Below are 21659 nucleotides of genomic sequence, written 5' to 3' on the forward strand. Positions count from 1 at the left end.
AAGCAATTTATCTAATTTATGCAGCGCATAAATGGTATTTATGGAAAGTTACCATAAAATTATTTGTTACTACAAGGATTACTAAAATGACACTTGGAATTACGAAGAACATTATTTCTAAAACAAAAACATTTTTTGTTGACACACTGGGTTTTACACGAACATTTTTTAAATCCCTGACCAGTACCTAAATTTTGAGCTGTAGCATATAGATTATTTTACACTTTAACGGGCTGCAAATCGTTACTCTATGAAATAACTAGTTAAACCATAAAATACAAGAGAGTTTTACACTTTAACGGACACGATCAGTTATTTCATGGAATAACTAGGTATTCTATAAAATAACAGATTTCATACTTCAACGGTAACATATACATTAAATAACAAAAACGGAACCAATACAAAATTATGGAGAATTTAGTAGGTGGTAAAAATGATAAGTATATTTAATGATCATTAATAAAAGGAACCATCCTTTTATTAATTCCTCCAGGAAAAATAAATGGAAGACAACGCTTTAAATATGGTAGCTTTATATTAGAAAGAAGAGATGAGAAACCAACAGTGAACAAGTTCTTAGACTTTAATTGTAAAATATCCTGACTATACAATTCGACATCACAATTACACAACATTTAGGAATATACAACTTAAGAAGCATGAAATTTTAGTCTCTAATTTACAAAACAAGTAATATCTACTGCAGGGGGAAGGAAAGTGGGAAAAACCCTGCAGAGCCTACACACTAAATTACAAATCACAATTTTATCCAATTTCCTTTTCTTTTTTTTCTAAAAAAAAGGAGATATGCTTTGTTACAGTTTTTTTTCCTCATTAAAAAACATTGGCAACATGATAATTTTCTTTCTTTTTTAAGATGAGCAGTTGAGAAGATGGCTATATACATGAAAATGTACACTTGGCTAGGATATAGAGCAGCTCTTTCGACACTGGGACGTGAGTGAATCACAAGGGTGATGCAACTGCTTGGTTTTCTTCAAAGACTTGTCTCTTGAGTTTGGAAGATGAGGACGTGATTTATAAGTTGTCATTGAATATGATTTGAGACAGGACTTCAAGGAGACCGGAAGAGGAAGCTGCTCAATACTGTACACTGTTGTTCGGGCAACAATCGCACGGCAACAGAGTTCTTGAAGTGACAATACTGAAAAAATATATATATATATATATAATCAAATGACAATTAAAAACTATATTATTGTGCAAAAATAAAGTTGATAACTTATATGAAATTTGTAATATAAGTCCCAAAATTGAGAGCGACACTCTAACAGTGTCAAGTTAGGTAAAGTGGCTATAGAGATTTGATACGTAATCAGTAAGTAATAAAACAGGAATTGCAAATTTGAAATGTAGGGTAGTATTCAGGGCCCGTGGTAAAGACATCAAATTATTAGCCAAATTTAAAAGTCAAATCTTAAAAAATTTTTACAATCATTTTTTACAGAAACCCAAATATAATTTTACTATTAATTGAACTATTTTATAAAATGCCAATTCAAATCAAGAGACATTTTACAGTTGGGGAGGAATATATGTTATGAGCAATGAAAGGGAGAGAGGATGAAAAACATAGTTGTCTTATTGTCTCTCAGGAAAACAAATAAGAATAGATTGCGGTCTTATCCAACTATCTCTTATATGAATACATTCCATTTTAAAATAAACCCTTCATTCTGTAAGCCTTATTTCTTTATGAATTTTTTCCCCTGTCCTAACGTGATTGAAATAATTTAGAAATAAAGGATTACATAGAAGTTATTTAAATTATTTCATTCTGTTTTATTAGTCTTTATATTATGCACAGAGTTTTTTTTATTTTTAATTTTTACAGAAATTAGTGCGGGGTTTTACACTTTCATAGCCAACCAAGTAAAGGTGGCTAAAATATATCTATAATTGAAGAGTGCTAATCAATAAAGATAAAATCAAAGTTAAAATTTCTTATTTTAGAGATCACATTAGTTTTTAAATTTTACAATAAGTCTGTTTTAATAAAGAATATGTTTTTGTCATATTTTTTGCAAAAATAGTTGGATGATAATATGTATCTTGCAAATGCTTAATCTATTTCATTAACACAAATTGTAGGAAAGAATTTTGCCATGTTTTTCAAGCTGACACAATCTCTCTTGTTGCTTACATTATCTAGCCTCAATTCTAATAGGTTAAACAAAATGTCTAATGGAAACTACTCTGATTAGATAAAATAAAAAAATATATTTTCCTTTCCTGTAGGAAAAATTGTTTGGTAATTTTTTTGACAAATCACAATTCGTTTCGGCGAACTTACGATTTTATAGCATTTGGCAAGGTGGGGAATGTTTAGCACAAGCTGAAGCCACCACAAGCTGTTAGCACAACCAGTATACTTGAAGAGTACACTGTTTGTAATGCAAAAAAAAATTCATTAGCACATTTTGCAATTAATCCCTAAAAAAAAATATCTTTAAGACTGTCGGCTGTGTTAGCAGGGGGTTATGGACGTTGGGACAATAAAGTTTTGTGATGACAGAGGTAATGTGGTCAGAAGTACCTTAGCTTGACAGAGGTAATGTGGGTTTACCTTAGCTTGTGTTAACTAAACTGACTTTTAATCAAGGGATTAACAATTTAAATTGTATCACTAAAATTAGAATTTAATTATGGTTTCAATAATTTGATAATCCAAATCTGCAAATACGAGGATAGGTCTACTCTAACAGTCAAGTATGTTCTCAACTACTGGCTACACCAAAGATGAATTCAGTAGTTGAATTAAAAACCATGAAATATACTTCAGTAACAAAAAGATGATTAAACAGAAAAAAAGTATTTATACATTTTTTTTTAAAAAAAAAGAAGCAAATCAATTATTAATTTTTTTATTTTTTTTTAACTTTGTACCTAGTTATTTAAAAAAAAAGATATAAATTATTTTATTAGATTCCAACAAATTTTAAAACATTCTTTCATACAGCATATTTATTACACAAAATCCCTTTAAACTATATTTAGTAAATTTAATATAGATTCTAAACTATACCCATCATTACATATAATTAAAGTGGGATAGTATGGACAATAAGCTAAGGAACTATGCTAATATGTGCATGGAATACTATGTTATGCAGTGCTGTTGATTTAAAAAAAATTTCAAAAAGAGTTTCTTTAAATTTTTTTTATTTTAAAATAAATATCCTGAACTCACTGATGCATTTGACATTGATTATACTTTTCTTAAAAACCCAAAATTTTGGTCTAGAAAATAATTATTAGCTACAATAAATATGAAGTAATTATGAACAAAACTTTTAAGTTTGGACAACTAATATCAAAAATCTAAAATTTTGGTGGAGAAAATCATAATCTATTATAAATGTTAATTGCCATGCATAATTAAACTAAGATTATTATAACTAAAATTGACATGAATTCGGAAATTTATTTTAATTGTACTAAATATTAATTTCAATTAAACAGTTAGATTTCATTGATTGAAAAAATTAACAATTGATTGAAACAAACATTTATATTTTTGTAAAATAGGCATAATTCTTTTATTTATCAGGGCATAAATTAAAAAAATAGCCATAATTCTTTTATTAATAACTGCCAAAATATGAGATGAGCACTGTGTATTGGAGATAGAAAGTTCAAAAACCTAAAATGCTATAATTTTTTCTATTCCACTTAATAATTATCCTTGAACAACTTATGCAATTTTGAGTTTATAGCTACCAATGTTCAACTTCGTATTCTTCGTAATTTTGAATCCAGAATACAGGGGAATTCCTGGAGTATTGGGAGAAATTTGCCTTTGTGGAGGACTTTTTGATGGAAATAACCTTCATCTACATTGCATGCAGATGGAAGTCACAGAAACCGCACACAGTTATGTTATATCTTATTTTTGAATAGAGAAAAAAAAGTAGATTTAAGGAATCAAGAATGGTTTTTCAAAAAAATAATTGCGTTGTGAGAACATTTAACTTTAACTAACAAATTTTATCAGATATAACAAGTAGAAGTAATTTAAGTTAATTTAAAACTATTAGCACATTTAAATTTACAGCAATAATAATCTTGGTGATCTGGAAGATAAAAGCAAATTAAATTTTAAGGATTCACATCCAACAGCATAATTAATCCAGACTAAATATTTTTATTCAAAGAACTTAATCATAATTCAAATAAGTTTACAATTTAAAAATGAGTTGCTTCACTGCTACATAACTTACATTTTAGTTCGACAGGTTATTTAAAAATAATCATTTCTCTTTAGTTACGTCATACCAAAATTATACAACAATAAAAGAAATTACGGGCACATAAAAATATATTAAAAAAAAAGNGGAGCGAAACACTGAGGGCAACAAAGCATTGTTATCACATTTATCAAAATCTCGATGTCCAAAATTCTATTACCTGTCAACTGCGATGTATTTTTCGACTTTTTTTCTTCAAAATATTTCATGTTTTCTTCCAATTTGGAAGAACTTGCAGTAGAAATATTGAGCAAATCCGAATTTTCAACTGACGCGTTTGTTTTTACTTCGTCTTTACAGAAACGATTTCCATGAAACTTTCGTTTTTTTTTCCGAATAATTCCTAGCTTTTCCCATATTTAATAAATAAAAAAGATTAAATAATATAGGTACTAATAAAGTATTGTATTTTTACTAAAGAAAAGTAGTTATAAAGCGTAATAGAATAAAGAAGACAGTAAACAAACAACATCAAACTAAAGAATCCAAACAACAAACTAAAGGCTGTATTGCCATATGTATTTTGCAGAAATATAATAAAAAAAACTGATGTATGGGGCTGTGTAAGTAGCACAAATTTAAAAGTTGAAAATTGACAATATTTCTATAAAAAAAAGCTAAAAGAAACAACGTAGAACGTGAAAAATAGTTAGTTTCGGTTTCTAAATCCCACTTCCGGTATGTTACTATGATCGACCGCTTTTATTCAAATCACAATAACTCCGGATCTAAGCAACGTAGAAACAAAAGTGAAACTGTTCTGGATTCAGAAAAGTTCACTCTAAATTAAAATAAAATAATCTCACAATCGGAATTTTCATCGAAATTGGCCTTTTTTACCTAGACGGCTACCTTAATATTATTATAACTAAAATTAACACGCATTAGGAAATTTATTTTAATTGTACTAAATATTAATTAAACAGCTAGATTTGATTGATTGAAATAAATATTTATATTTTTGTAAGTTAGGCACAATTCATTTATTTATCAGGGTTTATATTAAAATCATAATTTATAGGTAATGCTCATTTATAGTGTGATATTAAAATAACTTTGCCAAAATATGACCCAAGCATGTGGAGATAGAAAGTTCGTAAAACCTAAAATGCAACATGAGTTTTAAGTTTCATATCATAATATGTATATATTAAAGAATATTTCAGAATTAATAATCTTGTTGAATTTTTATAATATATATAACATGATGCATTGTATAGGAAGTTTCATTTTAAAGCCATTTCATTAAAATATTCTAATATTACATATAAAACATTGTTACAATAAACATTACAAACAGTGAGTAGTCTCGGGACCTGAATTTTCTTGATTTCGGAAGCAGATTTTTTAATATAAAGAAAGAACAAAATAAGATTAAAAGAAAACTAGTTATTATAGCTATTTCTATGTAACAATAAATTATTTCAAAACTGTATCATACATAGTCTACATGTTAAAGAGTAAGTGAATACAAAAATTAACAAATGATAAGAAAATTTAAATACATCATTATCAGGAAATATCTAATAAAAAATAAATTAAAAAGTAGTAAAAAAAAATCAAAGAATTTAATTTATTACTTAAAATAAATGGACATTTAAAAGAACTTTTGACTCTGCAATAAATGAAATGTATAAGAAATGAAAAATATAGCTTTCACTGCAATTTGAAGAAAAGAGAAAAAATTTACTCCTCAATTTGCTAACAAGTTTAATTTTGGCATCCTTTCAATTAGCTATCCAACATATTAAGAAAAAAATTTTGAGAGCAAAAATGCTGAGTTTCTTTCTAAGATAACCAAAAGGCTGAAACAAGATTTAAAGTGTAAACAATGAGTAATTAGTGGAGGGTCCCAAGAATTGAATCATTGAATGTTTGAAATTTTAAGAATTAAGGTTTATTACTTTTTAAATAAAATAAAAAAGTGATATAAGTATTGAATAAACTCCAAATTTAAAGGATTGACTGAAATCTGAAAATAGAATTAGTACTTCATATTTTTTTATAAAGTGAAAACTAGGAATTTTTTTTAAACAAAAATTATGAAAAATAAAGGCGAAGAGGGAAAAAAAAAGAATTGAATCTTAGAAGAGTGGTATCAGCCTCTTCTCTTAGAAAAAATATAAAATCATCTATAACAATAAGGTAAGAAAACTTTTGTAAATGAAACCAAAACAATACACTAAGTTGAACCCCTTAAATAACTTCAATATTGACAAATAATTTTAGATACAAAATTATAGTCATTTTATAACCAACAAAATATTTACAATACAATAAATAAACTTACAATATTTTTAAGATTAGTAGCAGCCAAAAAGATACTCACAACATTATTTAACTTTTATATCAGGCATACTTTGATTTCAATAAGTGCATAGTTAGATTTACTGACATACGATGAAAAGATGTGCAAAATGGCAAAAATAGGAAACAGTTATGTTAAAAGGGTGGGGTTACTTAATGAATTCTTTTTTCAATACTGATTCAGCAATAATTTGTTCTTCTGAAGAAAAAAGAATGATAAAGAAAAGGAGTTGTTTTTCATGCTAATTCCTTTCACTTAAAACGCTTTTCAGATTTCAACTAGTATAACATACTAGTTTTGACATTGCTTAGTGTTCTCTTCTACTGAAAGGAATCTTTAAAAAAGCAAAATGATTATTTTAAATTTGCGTGCTTGTTAAAACGGTATGTTCAAAACAAGCAAACAAATAAGTAAATATCAAGACAAAACAGCAAAGATTAGGACAACTAAGAAACCTGCATTTATTAAATCAGCATATTTAAAATTACAGAAAAAAAAATACTGAATAAAAGGGTAAGTAAAAATAAGTACCTCTATTGCTTCGCCACAGTCTCTCCATACCATTTCTAAGAAGAGCCATGCGTGAAAGCTCAACAAATGATTCTGTTATGTTGTAATTACACAAAGGACTCACTTCAAAAAACACCATACTATGCTTCCTAGCATATGATTCAGCAGTACCTTCACAAACTTGCCTTTTAAAAGCTAAATGTAATCGATTTCCAATAAGGATTTTTGGAATACCAGGTGCATGCTAAAAACAAATGATTTCATAAAATTAACAACATTCAATGAAAAGACAGAACACACATTTTTCTGATAAGGCAGTAAAAAAGTAATGATAATCAAACAAATCCATTTTCATTATGAAATGATTTGGATAAAAAGCAGGATTAGCAATCACTACTTTCACGACTACATACTACAAATGTAATAAACAAAAAAAGCTGTTTAAGTCCCCAAAAATGGATCAAAAATGGAGGGCAGTATGGCTCATAAGAAACAAATCATTAAAAGATGATTATCTTATGTTCAAGTAGAACTTGTTTATTACTCAAAAAGACAAAAAGTTTCTTTTCGCAAAAATGTAGTCCTTTGGAGGATTTTAAAATCCCACATAGATATTTACAATATATTAATAATTTAAAATACAACATGTCTTTCTTTAAATTCACTTGAATCTGTTTCGATACTTACTCTAGATAATCAGTTTTCAAAATGTGTTCTGTGGACCTTTAGGGTTTCGTGGAAAGGTAACATAGGTTTCAAGATTTAGTTTTCTTTATAACCATTAATGATTTTCAAAGCATATAATTACATTTATACATAATCAACAATTAGATTTCTGCATAATTAAATACAACAGTTAAGTTCTTTTTGAATAAATATATATATGAAATGCTAAAGAAAAACGAGTAAGAAAAAAAAGTTATATCAACTTAATTAATTCAATAATATAAAAATATCAATGTTCCTTTTTATTCACATTAACGAAATTCTTAATTCAGTTTATTTTGCCAGCTTTTAGGCTAAGAGAAAGACCAAATTTATACTAGCCTAGAAGCTGTTCTTGACTTGCAAAATCAAAATGTCTGACTAAACATAACTTTAAGACCCAATATGAATATTGATTATTATTTGACTAATATTAAAACAATGAAACAAGTAAGACTCTTCAAATGAAGCATTTTCAAAACAATTACANGGACAACTAAGAACCCTGCATTTATTAAATCAGCATATTTAAAATTACAGAAATATAAAAGTTATTTGTAAAAGAAAATACTGAATAAAGGGAAAGTAAGAATAATTACCTCTATTGCTTCGCCACAGTCTTTCCATACCATTTCTAAGAAGAGCCATGCGTGAAAGCTCAACAAATGATTCTGTTATGTTGTAATTACACAAAGGACTCACTTCAAAAAACACCATACTATGCTTCCTAGCATATGATTCAGCAGTACCTTCACAAACTTGCCTTTTAAAAGCTAAATGTAGTCGATTTCCAATAAGGATTTTTGGAATACCAGGTGCATGCTAAAAACAAATGATTTCATAAAATTAACTACGTTCAATGAAAAGACAGAACACACATTTTTCTGATAAGGTAGTAAAAAAGTAATGATAATCAAACAAATCCATTTTCATTATGAAATGATTTGGATATAAAGCAGGATTAGCAATCACTACTTTCATGACTACATACTACAAATGTAATAAACAAAAAAAGCTGTTTAAGTTGGTAATTTAGTTAGTTTTCTGTACACAATTCAAGTAGAACTTGTTTTTACTCAAAAAGCTTTGCTCGTAAAAATGTAGTCCTTTGGAAGATAATAAAATCCGGCATAGATATTTACAATACACATTAATAATTTAAAATACAATGTCCTTCACATTCACCTGAATCTTCTTCAATAATTACTCGAGATAATCAGTTTTCAAAATATGTTCAGTGGACCTTTAGGGTTTCTTGGAAGGGTAACATAGGTTTCAAGATTTAACTTTTTTTATAATCATTAATGACTTTCAATGCATATAATTACATTTATAAACAATCAACAATTAGATTTCTGCATAATTAAATACAAGTTCTTTTTGAATAACTAAAGAAACGCTAAAAAAAAAAAAAAAAAAAAAAAAAAAAAAAAAAAAAAACACATAAGAAAAAACAAGAAAAAAAAGTTATATCAACTTAAATAATTCAATAATATAAAAATATCAATGTTCTTTTTTATTCACATTAATGAAATTCGTAATTCAGTTTATTTTGCCTGCTTTTAGGCTAAGAGAAGACCAAATTTATACTAGCCTAGAAGCTGTTCTTCACTTGCAAAATCAAAATGTCTAACTAAACATAACTTTAAGACCCAATATGAATATTGATTATTATTATTGATATTATTTGACTAATATTAAAACAATGAAACGAGTTAGACTCTTCAAATTAAGCATTTTCAAAACAAATTTTTATTTTTGGAGAATATGTCCACAATTACTAATGAACTTTATTTATTGTCGGACTCCATAGCCCAAAAGAAATTTGAACTGCTGTTCTAGATAAGCAAATAGGAAAAATTCGTAACTTGCAATGAATAAAATCACTAAATATCTTATTTTACAGTAAAAGAATTTACATAAGCTATTTCTTTAGTTGCCAAAAAAGGGAGGATAAATTTGTACTGATGAAAACACTCACAAAGAGAACCAATAACCCCCATTTATTTCATATCCTACAATTGGTCTGAATCAATTTTAATGAAAATATTTATGCCAGAACTATTATTCTTGTACTATTTTCGAAACTATTTCTTCATTACCATTTGAGAATTTTACCCTACTTGTCTAACATTCTTTTTTCTTGATTCAATGTTATCCAGTTTCAAATTATATGTCAAAGGGAATTACAAAGAAGTTTATCAAAAAGCTAATCGAAAGGCATTGCATAACTGCAACATAAAAAATTTAGATATATTAAATAAAAACACACATCAAAAAAGAGAGGAATTTAAGAATCTTCTCACAATATAAACACATAAATTATAAAAACATACATTTATAATTAATATAATTTTTACATTTTCTATTATTTACATCGAAATTCTAATTTCTGTCTCCAACAATTGTGATATTTTTTCTTGCAAACTACTAATTTGCTGTCATTGACATTAGAATATTTAAGTATGGTAGATGGCAGTAGAATAGAAGAATTTATTTTTTTCTTCCCTACAAGTCATAAAACTAAGTTTTGTCAACTTGTTTTTTTCTCCCAATTCATCCATTTCATACTAAAAACGAATTCATTTTTATACATTTAAAATTTCACCGCAAATTTTTGCAAATTACATAACAGCCTGCCAATTATTACTAAAGATGGCCCGAAGCTTTTGGAGCCGCTTCAAATTTCTTCAACTTCTGAACAGTTTAATGTTTATGGTAACAGTTGTTAATCGTTTAACAGTTGAATTTCTGATCATTTCAATTTATAATTTTCTTGTGACATCATCATTCGACATTTAACAATAATTCTTTCAGAAAATTATACTACAATAAAAAGTTAAAACCTTAGAGAATAATAAAATAAAATTTATAATTTTTATAAACTTAAGGAACATTCCTACCAAAGTGGATTGATCATCCTAATTTGATGAAAAAGTGACTGAAATTGTAGTGTTGGGAATTATCTTGTATTAAAATGAAAAGTTTGCTTTGAAAGTATTTAAATTCTACATAAAATTTGTTTATAAATAACAAAAAGACAAAGGAAGAATTCCATTCTTCTCTTAAGATGAAAGCCAATTAAATTTTCCTGTTGGGTTCTGAATAGTACTGTCAAAACAGTTTGGAGCAGGATCTAAAAGCTCTGTGCCAAGGAACTGACCCATTGTCAGATATGAGTTAAAGGCCGAATTAGAGATAGTTCAGGAGCCTATTCAAAAAAATGTTTTCCTACAAGTTAGATAACTTCAGGTATTAGCTGAGCTTGTCCCAAATCTAGTAAAGAATGCATAATTGTAGATTCATAACAGTAAAATAATTCATGGTTCGAAGAGAAAAATTAATGTTTTACTGTATATACTGTATTATAATAGCACTAAAAATATTATTCATTAACATACCTCTTCAACTTCTTGCAGCCACCTGTCAATGCCATCGAATGACCACTTATTTGTAATATCATACACAAGTATAATCCCCTAAAAACAAAGCAAACATTTACTCATAACATTACTTTAACCAGGAAAATAAGACCACCACCTAATCCATACTCTTTATTTTTAATTTATTTATAAAGAAATTTTCAACATTGATTACAGATTTGATCAAAATTTTAATGTGCAAAATGAATGATAGACAAAATTCATTAATTAATATGTAATATCATCAATAAATACAAATTTTGATACACAAAGGTTATTAATAGTCATACTTTAAAAAATGTGAGGTACGCAGAGATTTCTATTTGAATAAATAAATTTTATTTTACTTTTAAAAATAAACATAATGCGGATAAAATTACCTGTGCTCCTCTAGAATAAGAGCGGATAATAGTAGAAAACCTTCCCTGGCCTGAAGATTCCCTGAAAAAGAAATTCACAAATAAATAATAGCACACACAACTTCAATATCAGGATTAATAGTAATAATAATTAAAAAAAAAAAAAAGGTTTGTTTAGGAGAAACTATTTATATTAAAAATGCTTACTTCTCATATCAAATACGTTTTTTCAAGACTAAAGAATCTAAGATAACAAATTTATTTAGTTTCTTTTTCATTTAAAATAATAATTTTTGCAGAAAAAAACTTAAAAATAATGCCAATTTTTAGCATAGAAAAGTAGTAGTATACAGAAAATTCAAAAATAGTAAAGAAAACATTTCTATGTTTCACAAACTTTCAATATAACTACACTAACAAACCAGGGGTCTGCTTAGACGAAATTTGGGTCCATTAACAGCTCCTCCACAAAATATCTTTTCATAAAAACGGACCCTTCACAAAATATTTTAACTTAAAAATGGACCTTTTACAAAATAATTTATCTTTAATCAAACCCTTCACAAATTTGTTTTTCTCCATTGTTATTTTGTTAATCCAATAAACCCTTCCCAGGGGGAAAACAAGAAAGATGAATGAAAACAAATTGAGTTTTGTCTTCAGCAGACGCTTCTTCCATTATTCGTCCGAAATGAATATGCTGCGTTCAGCAGTAAAGGCTAAATACCAAATATTTGTATGTTGCATCTCTAATTTAGAAGCAGCAATTGNTTCCTGTTGGGTTCTGAATAGTACTGTCAAAACAGTTTGGAGCAGGATCTAAAAGCTCTGTGCCAAGGAACTGACCCATTGTCAGATATGAGTTAAAGGCCGAATTAGAGATAGTTCAGGAGCCTATTCAAAAAAATGTTTTCCTACAAGTTAGATAACTTCAGGTATTAGCTGAGCTTGTCCCAAATCTAGTAAAGAATGCATAATTGTAGATTCATAACAGTAAAATAATTCATGGTTCGAAGAGAAAAATTAATGTTTTACTGTATATACTGTATTATAATAGCACTAAAAATATTATTCATTAACATACCTCTTCAACTTCTTGCAGCCACCTGTCAATGCCATCGAATGACCACTTATTTGTAATATCATACACAAGTATAATCCCCTAAAAACAAAGCAAACATTTACTCATAACATTACTTTAACCAGGAAAATAAGACCATCTCCTAATCCATACTCTTTATTTTTAATTTATTTATTAAGAAATTTTCAACATTGATTACAGATTTGATCAAAATTTTAATGTGCAAAATGAATGCTAGACAAAATTCATTAATTAATATGTAATAATCATTAATAAATACAAATTTTGATACACAAAGGCTATAAATAGTCATACATTAAAAAATGTGAGGTAAGGAGAGATTTCTATTTCAATAAATAAATTTTATTTTACCTTTAAAAATAAACATAATGTGGAGAAAATTACCTGTGCTCCTCTAGAATAAGATCGGATAATAGTAGAAAACCTTCCCTGGCCTGAAGATTCCCTGTAAAAGAAATTTACAAATAAATAATAACACACACAACTTCAATATCAGAATTAATAGTAATAATAATTTTTTTTTAAAAAAAGGGCTTGCTTTGAATAAAGGTTTGTTTTGGAAAAACTTTTTAAATTAAAATTATGCTTACTTCTCATATTAAATGTTTTTTCAAGACTAAAGTAACCAAGAACAGCTCAGATTTATTTTAATAACTAATTTATTTAGTTTCTTTTTCGTGTAAAATAATAATTTTTACAGCAAAAAACTTAAAAATAGAATCAAAATACTATTTTTAGCATAGAAAAAGAGTAGTATACAGAAAATTCAAAAATAGTAAAGAAAACATTTCTATGTTTCACAAACTTTCAATATAACTACGCTAACAAACAATGACTTTTTGCAAGCTGCAGATGGTGAGGAGCATAGAACAGATCAAACATTAAATATCACAGATGTACATTAATTAAATACTTACATACAACAAACACAAATCACATAACTACAAAAAACACCAAGAAATATGAATACAAGAACTAGGGTCAATCAGTCTTTACTGATTTTCTCTCTAAATCAAAAGTTCTGTTTTATAAAGGTAAGAGGATAGCACAGAGGGCAGTTAGATGTGGAATATCATATTTAATTTTTAGATGAGAAAAAGTATATGCAGTTATGAAAAATTTGGGACAATTACTAAGATAGTGAGAATTTTTTCTTATAATCACATTGTATAAAATAAACTACAGAAATACACATTTTAAAAGACTAAGAAAATACTTAAGTATAGTAAAATGCAGATACACAGTAGTTCAACTTTCATAGGGAAAAATTTGAACATACTTTCTTTTAATAATAAAAATTGTTAAATCTCAAAGAAAAAATAACTTACCACAGCTGGAGTTTAATTCATACTTTCAAATTTAAACATACTTTCTTTTAATAATAAAAATTGTTAAATCTCAAAGAAAAAATAACTTACCACAGCTGGAGTTTAATTCGTTTTCCATCTAATAATATTGTGGTTGTTTTATATGCAACACCTGAAAATTAAATTAACAATTTCAAAAGAAAATTTAAATTCTAATACATAGACTTTGAACAAATATTCCCTCATAAGTGAATATATTATAAAGTATGCTCACAAAAACAATATCAGCTACTCTCTAAAAAAAAACTATATGTATGTAATACATATCCGCCATTTGCAGGGTCCACACTAAGGATTTCAAGTTATTTGCTAATAAATTAGCCCAATATCAAAAGTATTGGTTGATTTTCAGAAGTCTAAGTCAAATGCAAATCTTAAAAATTTTATACAATTAAGTTTACTTCAGGCTTATATTATTTGTACCCAATTCTAATTAGTTATGGGTCGCATCTACCAAAAATTACTGTAATCCAATATAAAATACTGATTTGTTTAGAAAACTTCATTTTGACGGAATTTTGAGGATCAAGTTAAATGTATATATTTCTTTCCAGCGGAAAAATTAAAATTTTCTTTATTTTATAGCATTTGGCGAGGTGGCGAATGGCTCTGCATTTGTTTTACCTACACTCTTCAAAAATATTTTTCTTACAAAAGGGTTGCCATCAATAAAATGAGAAAAAAATACTTTCATTTAAAAAATGTGTTTAAAAGTGACTTGTAACCTAAGAATATGTATACATATTTTGAATATTTTTTGATTTAAGTTTATTTATTAACAATTAATTTAAAATTTAATATGAAGGGAAAAAAATATTAACAATTTGTTATCTAACCTGAGGAGCCACAAAATGGTGATTCCTGGGAGCCATCTTCAAGGCCACTAAGAATCTCTTGTTTACCAACATCACTGTCTCCTACTAGTAAAAACTTCAACAAATAATCGTAGGACTTCGGATTATGTCGAGAAACAGATACAGTTGTTCTGCTCATGAGTGCTGTAATTCTTGATAAAAGTTTCTCAGGTTTTGTGGCTGGTGAATGATTGAAGCCACATCTTATGGTCAGCTAAAGTGTCCTACAAAATAAAACATATGTGATTTCTGGAAGAAAAAATTTTATAAAATTTTGTAGAAACTTCATAGTTCATCTGTTTTTACATTAAAAAAAAAAAAAAAATCTTTTCTCAATAAGTAATTTTTTTAAATACTTTTTCTGTACGCAGAAGATAAATAAGAGACTATCATTTTTATACACAAAAAGTAACAATTCTAAAATTAAATATTAGAATGAATATTTTTTTGCTATCAAACATCCATAATAACATATATTCTAGTATTGTGGGCAATATCTAGGCATTTATAAAAAATAAAAAAAATACACAGTTCTACACTTTTTGCTTTTACCATTTTTCAGAAATTCTGAAACTTGCAGTAATGACTACCACGAAAAAAAATCACCGATAAAACTAAGTATATTTACAACGAATTGATATTCACATATTATAATAAATAATATTGGTAACCTAAAATCATTAGCATCAGACGAAAAATTTATTGAATAATCACTTATAATAGCACACTCAAATGTGTGATTAAAAATCTCTGAATTATATTAACATCGTATAGAAGTGGAACATATCAGAATTTCCATAAATGTGCCATACAAATTTCACATGTTATGAACATCAGCATAAATAAAAACCCTAAAAAAGAAGGCAGCATTAACTGATCTACCTCATACGGATGTACAATATATTTCAGCTTACCGAAAAGTGATCCTAAGAGGCAGGTTTTGAAATTTCTATGTTGTAATATTATTTAAAAATAATTATTTTATTTAGTTGTTGGTAAATAAGAAAAAAAGTAATATTTTATTTAACGAAAGTTATATTTTAGATTAGTGCATTCTAAGAAAATTTGATTAAGTTTATTTTCTCTAGATTTGTGAAATTCTACTAATTAGCGGAAAAATCACATGCACCATTACACCCTGATTTTTATACCATTCCAACAGAATGAACTAACTGTCATCTGCTTTATCGTACAATTGGCTATATTTTCCATAAGCTGTAAAAAAAAATTCCGCAAATAACTCATAAGGTAAGCAACTACAGTACAAAGTCCTATATACAGACGTCCTTTCACCGGATGGGCCTCTTTTCAGGACACTTTTTAACAATCAAACTCTTTACTTTTCAAAAAATTTTTTCCCCCCTCTACATTTGCGAGTTGTTAAGAAATGAATACAGGGGTAGATGAGAATCCTCCACTTTTTTGCTTTTTAATAATTTTTACCAGAATTTTTTTTTGTTCGGTTTTAATCAGATTTCCACTATAATCTAAAAAAAATTGTCTACACCAGAAATTAAATCTGACATTTCATAACCAGCACGAAAAAAATCCCATATTTTTTTCTCACGTCTTGCATAAAAAGATAACTACAGCTAAGAATCACACACTCAATTTCAAAGTGCGCAAAATTTCGGAGAAATTGCGGAATTGAGATGAAATTGTCACGACTAAAGCGGATCATTACGTGATTATTCAAAAGCGAGATTTGGAATTTAGCGTATCGTAATACACATTAAAAATAAATTTTAAATTCTGAAAGCTATATGGAAACCCCAAACACCTAAAATTTGATCGACAAAGCCCTGTTAATTCTTACAAATTGAGTGCATAAAAAAGTAATTTTACAAATGTGCCATTCAAAATTTCCTGTGCATGATAAGGTAGCATTAAAAAACTATGAAACTCTGCTGGAATAACAGATAAAAATTATAAATCCATGTGTTATTGTAGGTGAATTGTCAAAAATTGAGTGAGAAATGTGTAATAATATCGTATTTAAACATTGAGATAAAAAAAAACAAGTAAAAATCCATTTTAATAACTACCCCAAAAATTGTTGTGAAAACTATGCGAATGCATTGTGATATCAACACTAATTGAGAAATGACTACTAGCTTAAAAGAGTGACTCAGAATTTGAGTTATATGTTATAATGAGATATTAAAACATCGAAATTGTAAAAACATTTGGTAATCTGTAACAGGGTTGGAGTTTTGGAAGTCCTAAACTGGTTTTGGACGTCCAAAACTGGTTTTGGACAGGACACGTGAGTTTCACTGTCTTAAACTGGCTAATACTGTCTTAAAGTGTCCAAAACCTTGAACTTTGAAAAAAGGTAAAAATTCTATAGGTGTAACCATTGTACACATAATAATTACATACATCAATAAATATTTGATATATTTTACACAATTTACTTTAACTTATTAAAGGAAAATAATATAATAGGAATAGGTTTTTAGTTTTTGAAGCTCCACAATTCATTGAACAACAAAATTGAATACCTAGTCCTTTAAATACAAATATGCTTTTAATACTGATAAATAATGTTTTAGCATAAGAATAAATAATACAATATTAAAAAATAAAAATAATTAAAAAAAATAATACTAAATTTGTTTAAAAATTAACCTTTCATTTTTCACAATATTTGTTTTAAAAAAGTTACGATTTCTGCATCACAAGATGATAAAAAAGACATTTATTAAAAAAAATTATTTTTTTTAAATATAAATATATTAGTTTAAATTGGAAATACAAAATAACTGAAAAACATATTAACAGTTTCGAAGGGCATAACTTCAGTTTCAGTTACTGACACTGGTGATGTATCACCACTATGCTGAAAGAATTGAACATGAATGNTAAAAATTAACCATTCATTTTTCACAATATTTGTTTTAAAAAAAGTTACGATTTCTGCATCACAAGATGATATAAAAGACATCTATTAAAAAAAAATTTTTTTTTTAAATATAAATATATTAGTTTAAATTGGAAATACAAAATAACTGAAAAACATATTAACAGTTTCGAAGGGCATAACTTCAGTTTCAGCCCTGTGGCAGAATTTTTTCTGACTTTCTGCGACAAACCTAACTAGAACCAATATCTTTCTGCAAGATATTTTTATCGTTATAAATGTATGTGTAATGAATTTATAACAATAGATGAAATTCGTGTTTATAAAATAAGTCTACAGGCATAGAATAAAACTGCGTAGATTTTTTTTTCTTAATTTCATAATATAAGTTTACATTTCTTAATAAGTTTTAAATGTTTAAGTATAAATTTGCATAATCTTCGATAATAACAAAAAGTTATAAATGTATAGATCTGCAGACAAAAATGCTTACTAGAGCATAAATAAAGATTAGCCAGAACCGGTAATAAGACAGAATTTATAGAAATAGCTAAGAATGGACAAAAAGATTAAATTTATAAAACAAGACAACTGGATTTGAAGTATCAGTTTAAAACAGTATCAAAATTAAGTTATTAAAGCAGTTTATAACAGTATGGTTTAATGTTTCATTATAGTAGTTATATCAGGTACAGAAACAAATCAGGTGAAAAAACTAATATTGAAGTTGAGTAATCAAAATAATAAAATAGAATTGACTATAACCGAATTCTAAAAGCAAAAAAATTAAAGCGATATTTGTTTCAATTTTTTCTACATCTAATTAATCTTTTCTAAGTAATTATAGATTAATTAGATTCGATTAATATTGTATTGACTTACTGAAAGATTTTTTTTTTAAAAAGGAGGTAAATAAAACTTTTTTTCGTGATCAGATTAAGTTCAGAACGAAAAAAATACACAGCGCTTGTGATTTCGCACTGTATTGTGTAAATATACAGCATTGATTCCACATGAAGTATGCAGAAGCGGTTTCCGACTCAATTTGCTCAAGTCTATTCAACATCTCTAAACGAAATAGTCTTTATCAGTACTGAAACATCGGTATTAGAGCCATACTCATTGGATGCGATTTTTTTCGCATGCGTATGGAAACCTGTTTGAAAGTGTTTCACCAGTAAATATTTTCCACCAATCTGCTTTTCATTCGAATGCCAAAAAATCGTAGATAGTGAGATATCTTTCAGGCTTTATTTCATTTATCGTTAGATTGCGATTTTTTTCTTTTCTTTTTTACCGACGACTTAATTCAAAGGATATAGGCATTTTATCTTTAAAAATATATATAGTTATTTTTTACTGCTTCTAAAATTTCTTGATTTGTTGGAAATGCTGTCTCCTTACTATCGATACTAATCGTATCGATACTACTAATGCTAATCCTTACTATCGATATCGCTACTAGTAAGAATATTTGATTCGAATCTAGAACGTTTTTTTTTTTCAATATTAGTAGCGTGGGAAGCTTCTTTTCCTGTCGCTTTCTAGAAAAAATCTCTGACATCGCTAGATGTTGTCAACTTACATCTTATTTCTTCTTCGGAATGCCGCCTTGAAAAATCAGTTTTCAAATTTGTTTTAATTATTGTAGCTTCACAATTGCATTAGATAACCTTTTTCGCTAGACATGATTTTTTTTAAAAAAAAGAATCTTTTTACGCATGAAATTTTCCACATAAGTGCAAAAAATATAAAGTATCTGTTCTTATAAGAAAACACAAAGCAAATTACTGCGTCAGCGATAGAGACCGAAGTTGGCAAATTTCCAAAAATAGCTCAATAAAGGGGAAAAAAATTCTCCCCTTTTTATCCAGTAACAGTTTGTGTTGGAGATAAACGGAGAATTACGAGCGCTTTCTCCTTCCGCGGTACGCTAGAAAAAAAAATATTTAAAACAATTCTGTAAGAAAATTTTTTTGCAGAACCATTATTACTTCTGCAGAAATTTTTTGTTTCTGAAGAAAATGTTTTTTTTATTTTTTGGTAAAACAGCTTCTGTTTCTGCAGAATCTTTTTTGAGAACTTTTGTTTGTGGCAAACCAAAAATTTTTATTTCCCAAATAAAAATAATCTTTCTGCAAGAACTCAGTCGCTTTCTGCGACAATGTCGCTGTGTTTCTGCCACGGGGAGTTTCAGTTACTGACACTGGTGATGTATCACCACTATGCTGAAAGAATTGAACATGAATGAAATAAAAGTATTCTTGAATAGTACTATAGATAAATTAACCTGTTTATAACTAATCAAGTATTTAGTCCCTAATAGCTTAACCAGTATGGCAAGGTTAAACTTCAGTTATGTATTACTGTACTAATGAATGAGAGGACCAATTGAACTGGATTATTGATGAACCTTCCTTTGTTTAATGTTTAAATTGAAGAGTCTAACAACATTAATAAAACATTATACTTTTAAAAACAAATACTCTCTAGTAGATTCAATTATCAATATGTTATTAGTTCTATGTTTATTTTACCTTTTGAATATTGTTCAGAAAAAATTGTGACATAATTTGAGTATAAGGGTTTTGGACAGGACGGTTTAAACCATGGAGTAATCCATTCTGTCCTAACCTTGCCCACCCTGCTTTGTAACAAAAGCTGTGAAAATAACGTAACCATGCAGATTTATTTGCTGCTGGTTGAAAATGACAATGATTATCATCTATTTTGTATTTTCTAACTAATAAGGATGCTTTGATGGTTGTCTACCTAAAAGACAGGAAAAGAGATTCCCGGGCATTTTTATAATATTGTATTTTTAGCTACCCTATCTAGGATCCTTAAAAAGATAATTTTCTTAAAAATTTGAATCTATGTCAAAAAGTTTCGAATTTTACAGTTCTCTTTAGCTAATTACAGACATAATTAAATCGCATTTAATTGCTTATAATCTTTATAAGACTAAAATAAAGACCTTTATCTATTGCTTTGAAGTTTTGACCAATAAGCAGTTTTCAACAAAATCAAAATAGATTGAGAACAGAATGTTAAACCGATTAAAAATAAAAAGCTACTAAATAGTGCCATAAATTAACTAATTTAAATTATACATGTAAAAGTAATAATTTTCTATATTCAGAAATGCAATAATTTTCATACTTTACACCCTTTCTGCATTAACTGCATATTTTGCAGCATTTTACTGCAAAATATGCAGTAAAATACTTTATTGGGGAATTACTGAAATTAAAAAACTCACTATTTCATGCTACTACGTAATAAGAATCTAAAAGCAAGAATGATATAAAATTTTCAGCCTATCCTAATGCATGCATATTTTGTGAAATGAGAACTAATTATGTTCAAAAGAAAAGGTGATAATTGTTGGTTCTATAATTAGTGAAAATAACAATTTATGAATCAGCAGAAAAATAAATTAAAAAAATTACATGAAATAATAATGATCTGAAAGATAGAAAGTTACAAGGTATTAATACAATTAAAGTTCACTAAAGTTTTAAGAAAAGTACTAAATAATTTATTTCGAATGTAGAGCAGTTGAAAAACAATTCTATTTCAGTTTAAGCCTACCTATTTTATTTGTTTATACAGTTATAGAGAAGTTTAAGAAAAGCTTTTGCAAAACTGTGAGATAAATCATCAAAGTTAATCAATGCACAATAATTATTGAAGAACTTGCATAAACTTCATTTAATTCAATATTATTTTTCTACACGCATTCATGACAACCATTACAATTGCCCTTATTTTGTTGATTTTAATAACTTGTTGCCATTCTTTACAACAAATATGAAAGATGACAGTTACAATCTTAGTTCTTGCTGCTTTGTTGCAACGCATGTGGACCAATCACAAAATTGAATTCTAAATCCAA

General features: G+C 27.4%; 1 protein-coding gene across 3 annotated transcripts; it reads right to left on the minus strand.

Annotated features, from left to right (window-relative positions):
• Nucleotides 1-568: 568 nt before the first annotated feature.
• On the minus strand, nt 569-21557 carry LOC107437776 (RAS oncogene family member Rab40). 3 transcript variants are annotated; one of them, XM_043048927.2, is made up of 7 exons: nt 21356-21557; nt 14881-15122; nt 14096-14156; nt 11597-11657; nt 11196-11273; nt 8394-8616; nt 569-1168 (listed from the first exon to the last, which is right to left on the minus strand). In XM_043048927.2, exons 2-7 carry the CDS (start codon nt 15035-15037, stop codon nt 927-929), a joined length of 822 nt encoding a protein of 273 aa, XP_042904861.1. In that variant the 5' UTR covers nt 15038-15122; nt 21356-21557; the 3' UTR covers nt 569-926. The 3 variants fall into 3 exon arrangements, with proteins under 3 accessions (XP_042904861.1, XP_042904863.1, XP_042904859.1); XM_043048929.2 differs by lacking the exon at nt 8394-8616 and adding an exon at nt 7111-7333 and having other exon boundaries at nt 21214-21557; XM_043048925.2 differs by lacking the exon at nt 8394-8616 and adding an exon at nt 7111-7333 and having other exon boundaries at nt 21356-21556.
• Between the last annotated feature and the right edge of the window lie 102 nt (nt 21558-21659).

The sequence above is a fragment of the Parasteatoda tepidariorum genome, chromosome 3, assembly GCF_043381705.1.
Source record: "Parasteatoda tepidariorum isolate YZ-2023 chromosome 3, CAS_Ptep_4.0, whole genome shotgun sequence".
Taxonomy (NCBI): domain Eukaryota; kingdom Metazoa; phylum Arthropoda; class Arachnida; order Araneae; family Theridiidae; genus Parasteatoda; species Parasteatoda tepidariorum.

What these genes read in the sequence shown, in the direction of transcription:
- LOC107437776 (XM_043048927.2), bottom strand. Translation starts at nt 15,037, where the DNA reads ATGAGCAGAACAACTGTATCTGTTTCTCGACATAATCCGAAGTCCTAC. An exon ending in ACCATTTTGTGGCTCCTCAG is followed by an intron (nt 14,157 to 14,880) that starts GTTAGATAACAA and finishes TTTAATTTTCAG; the next exon opens with GTGTTGCATATAAAACAACC. An exon ending in CTTATTCTAGAGGAGCACAG is followed by an intron (nt 11,274 to 11,596) that starts GTAATTTTATCC and finishes CTTTGTTTTTAG; the next exon opens with GGGATTATACTTGTGTATGA.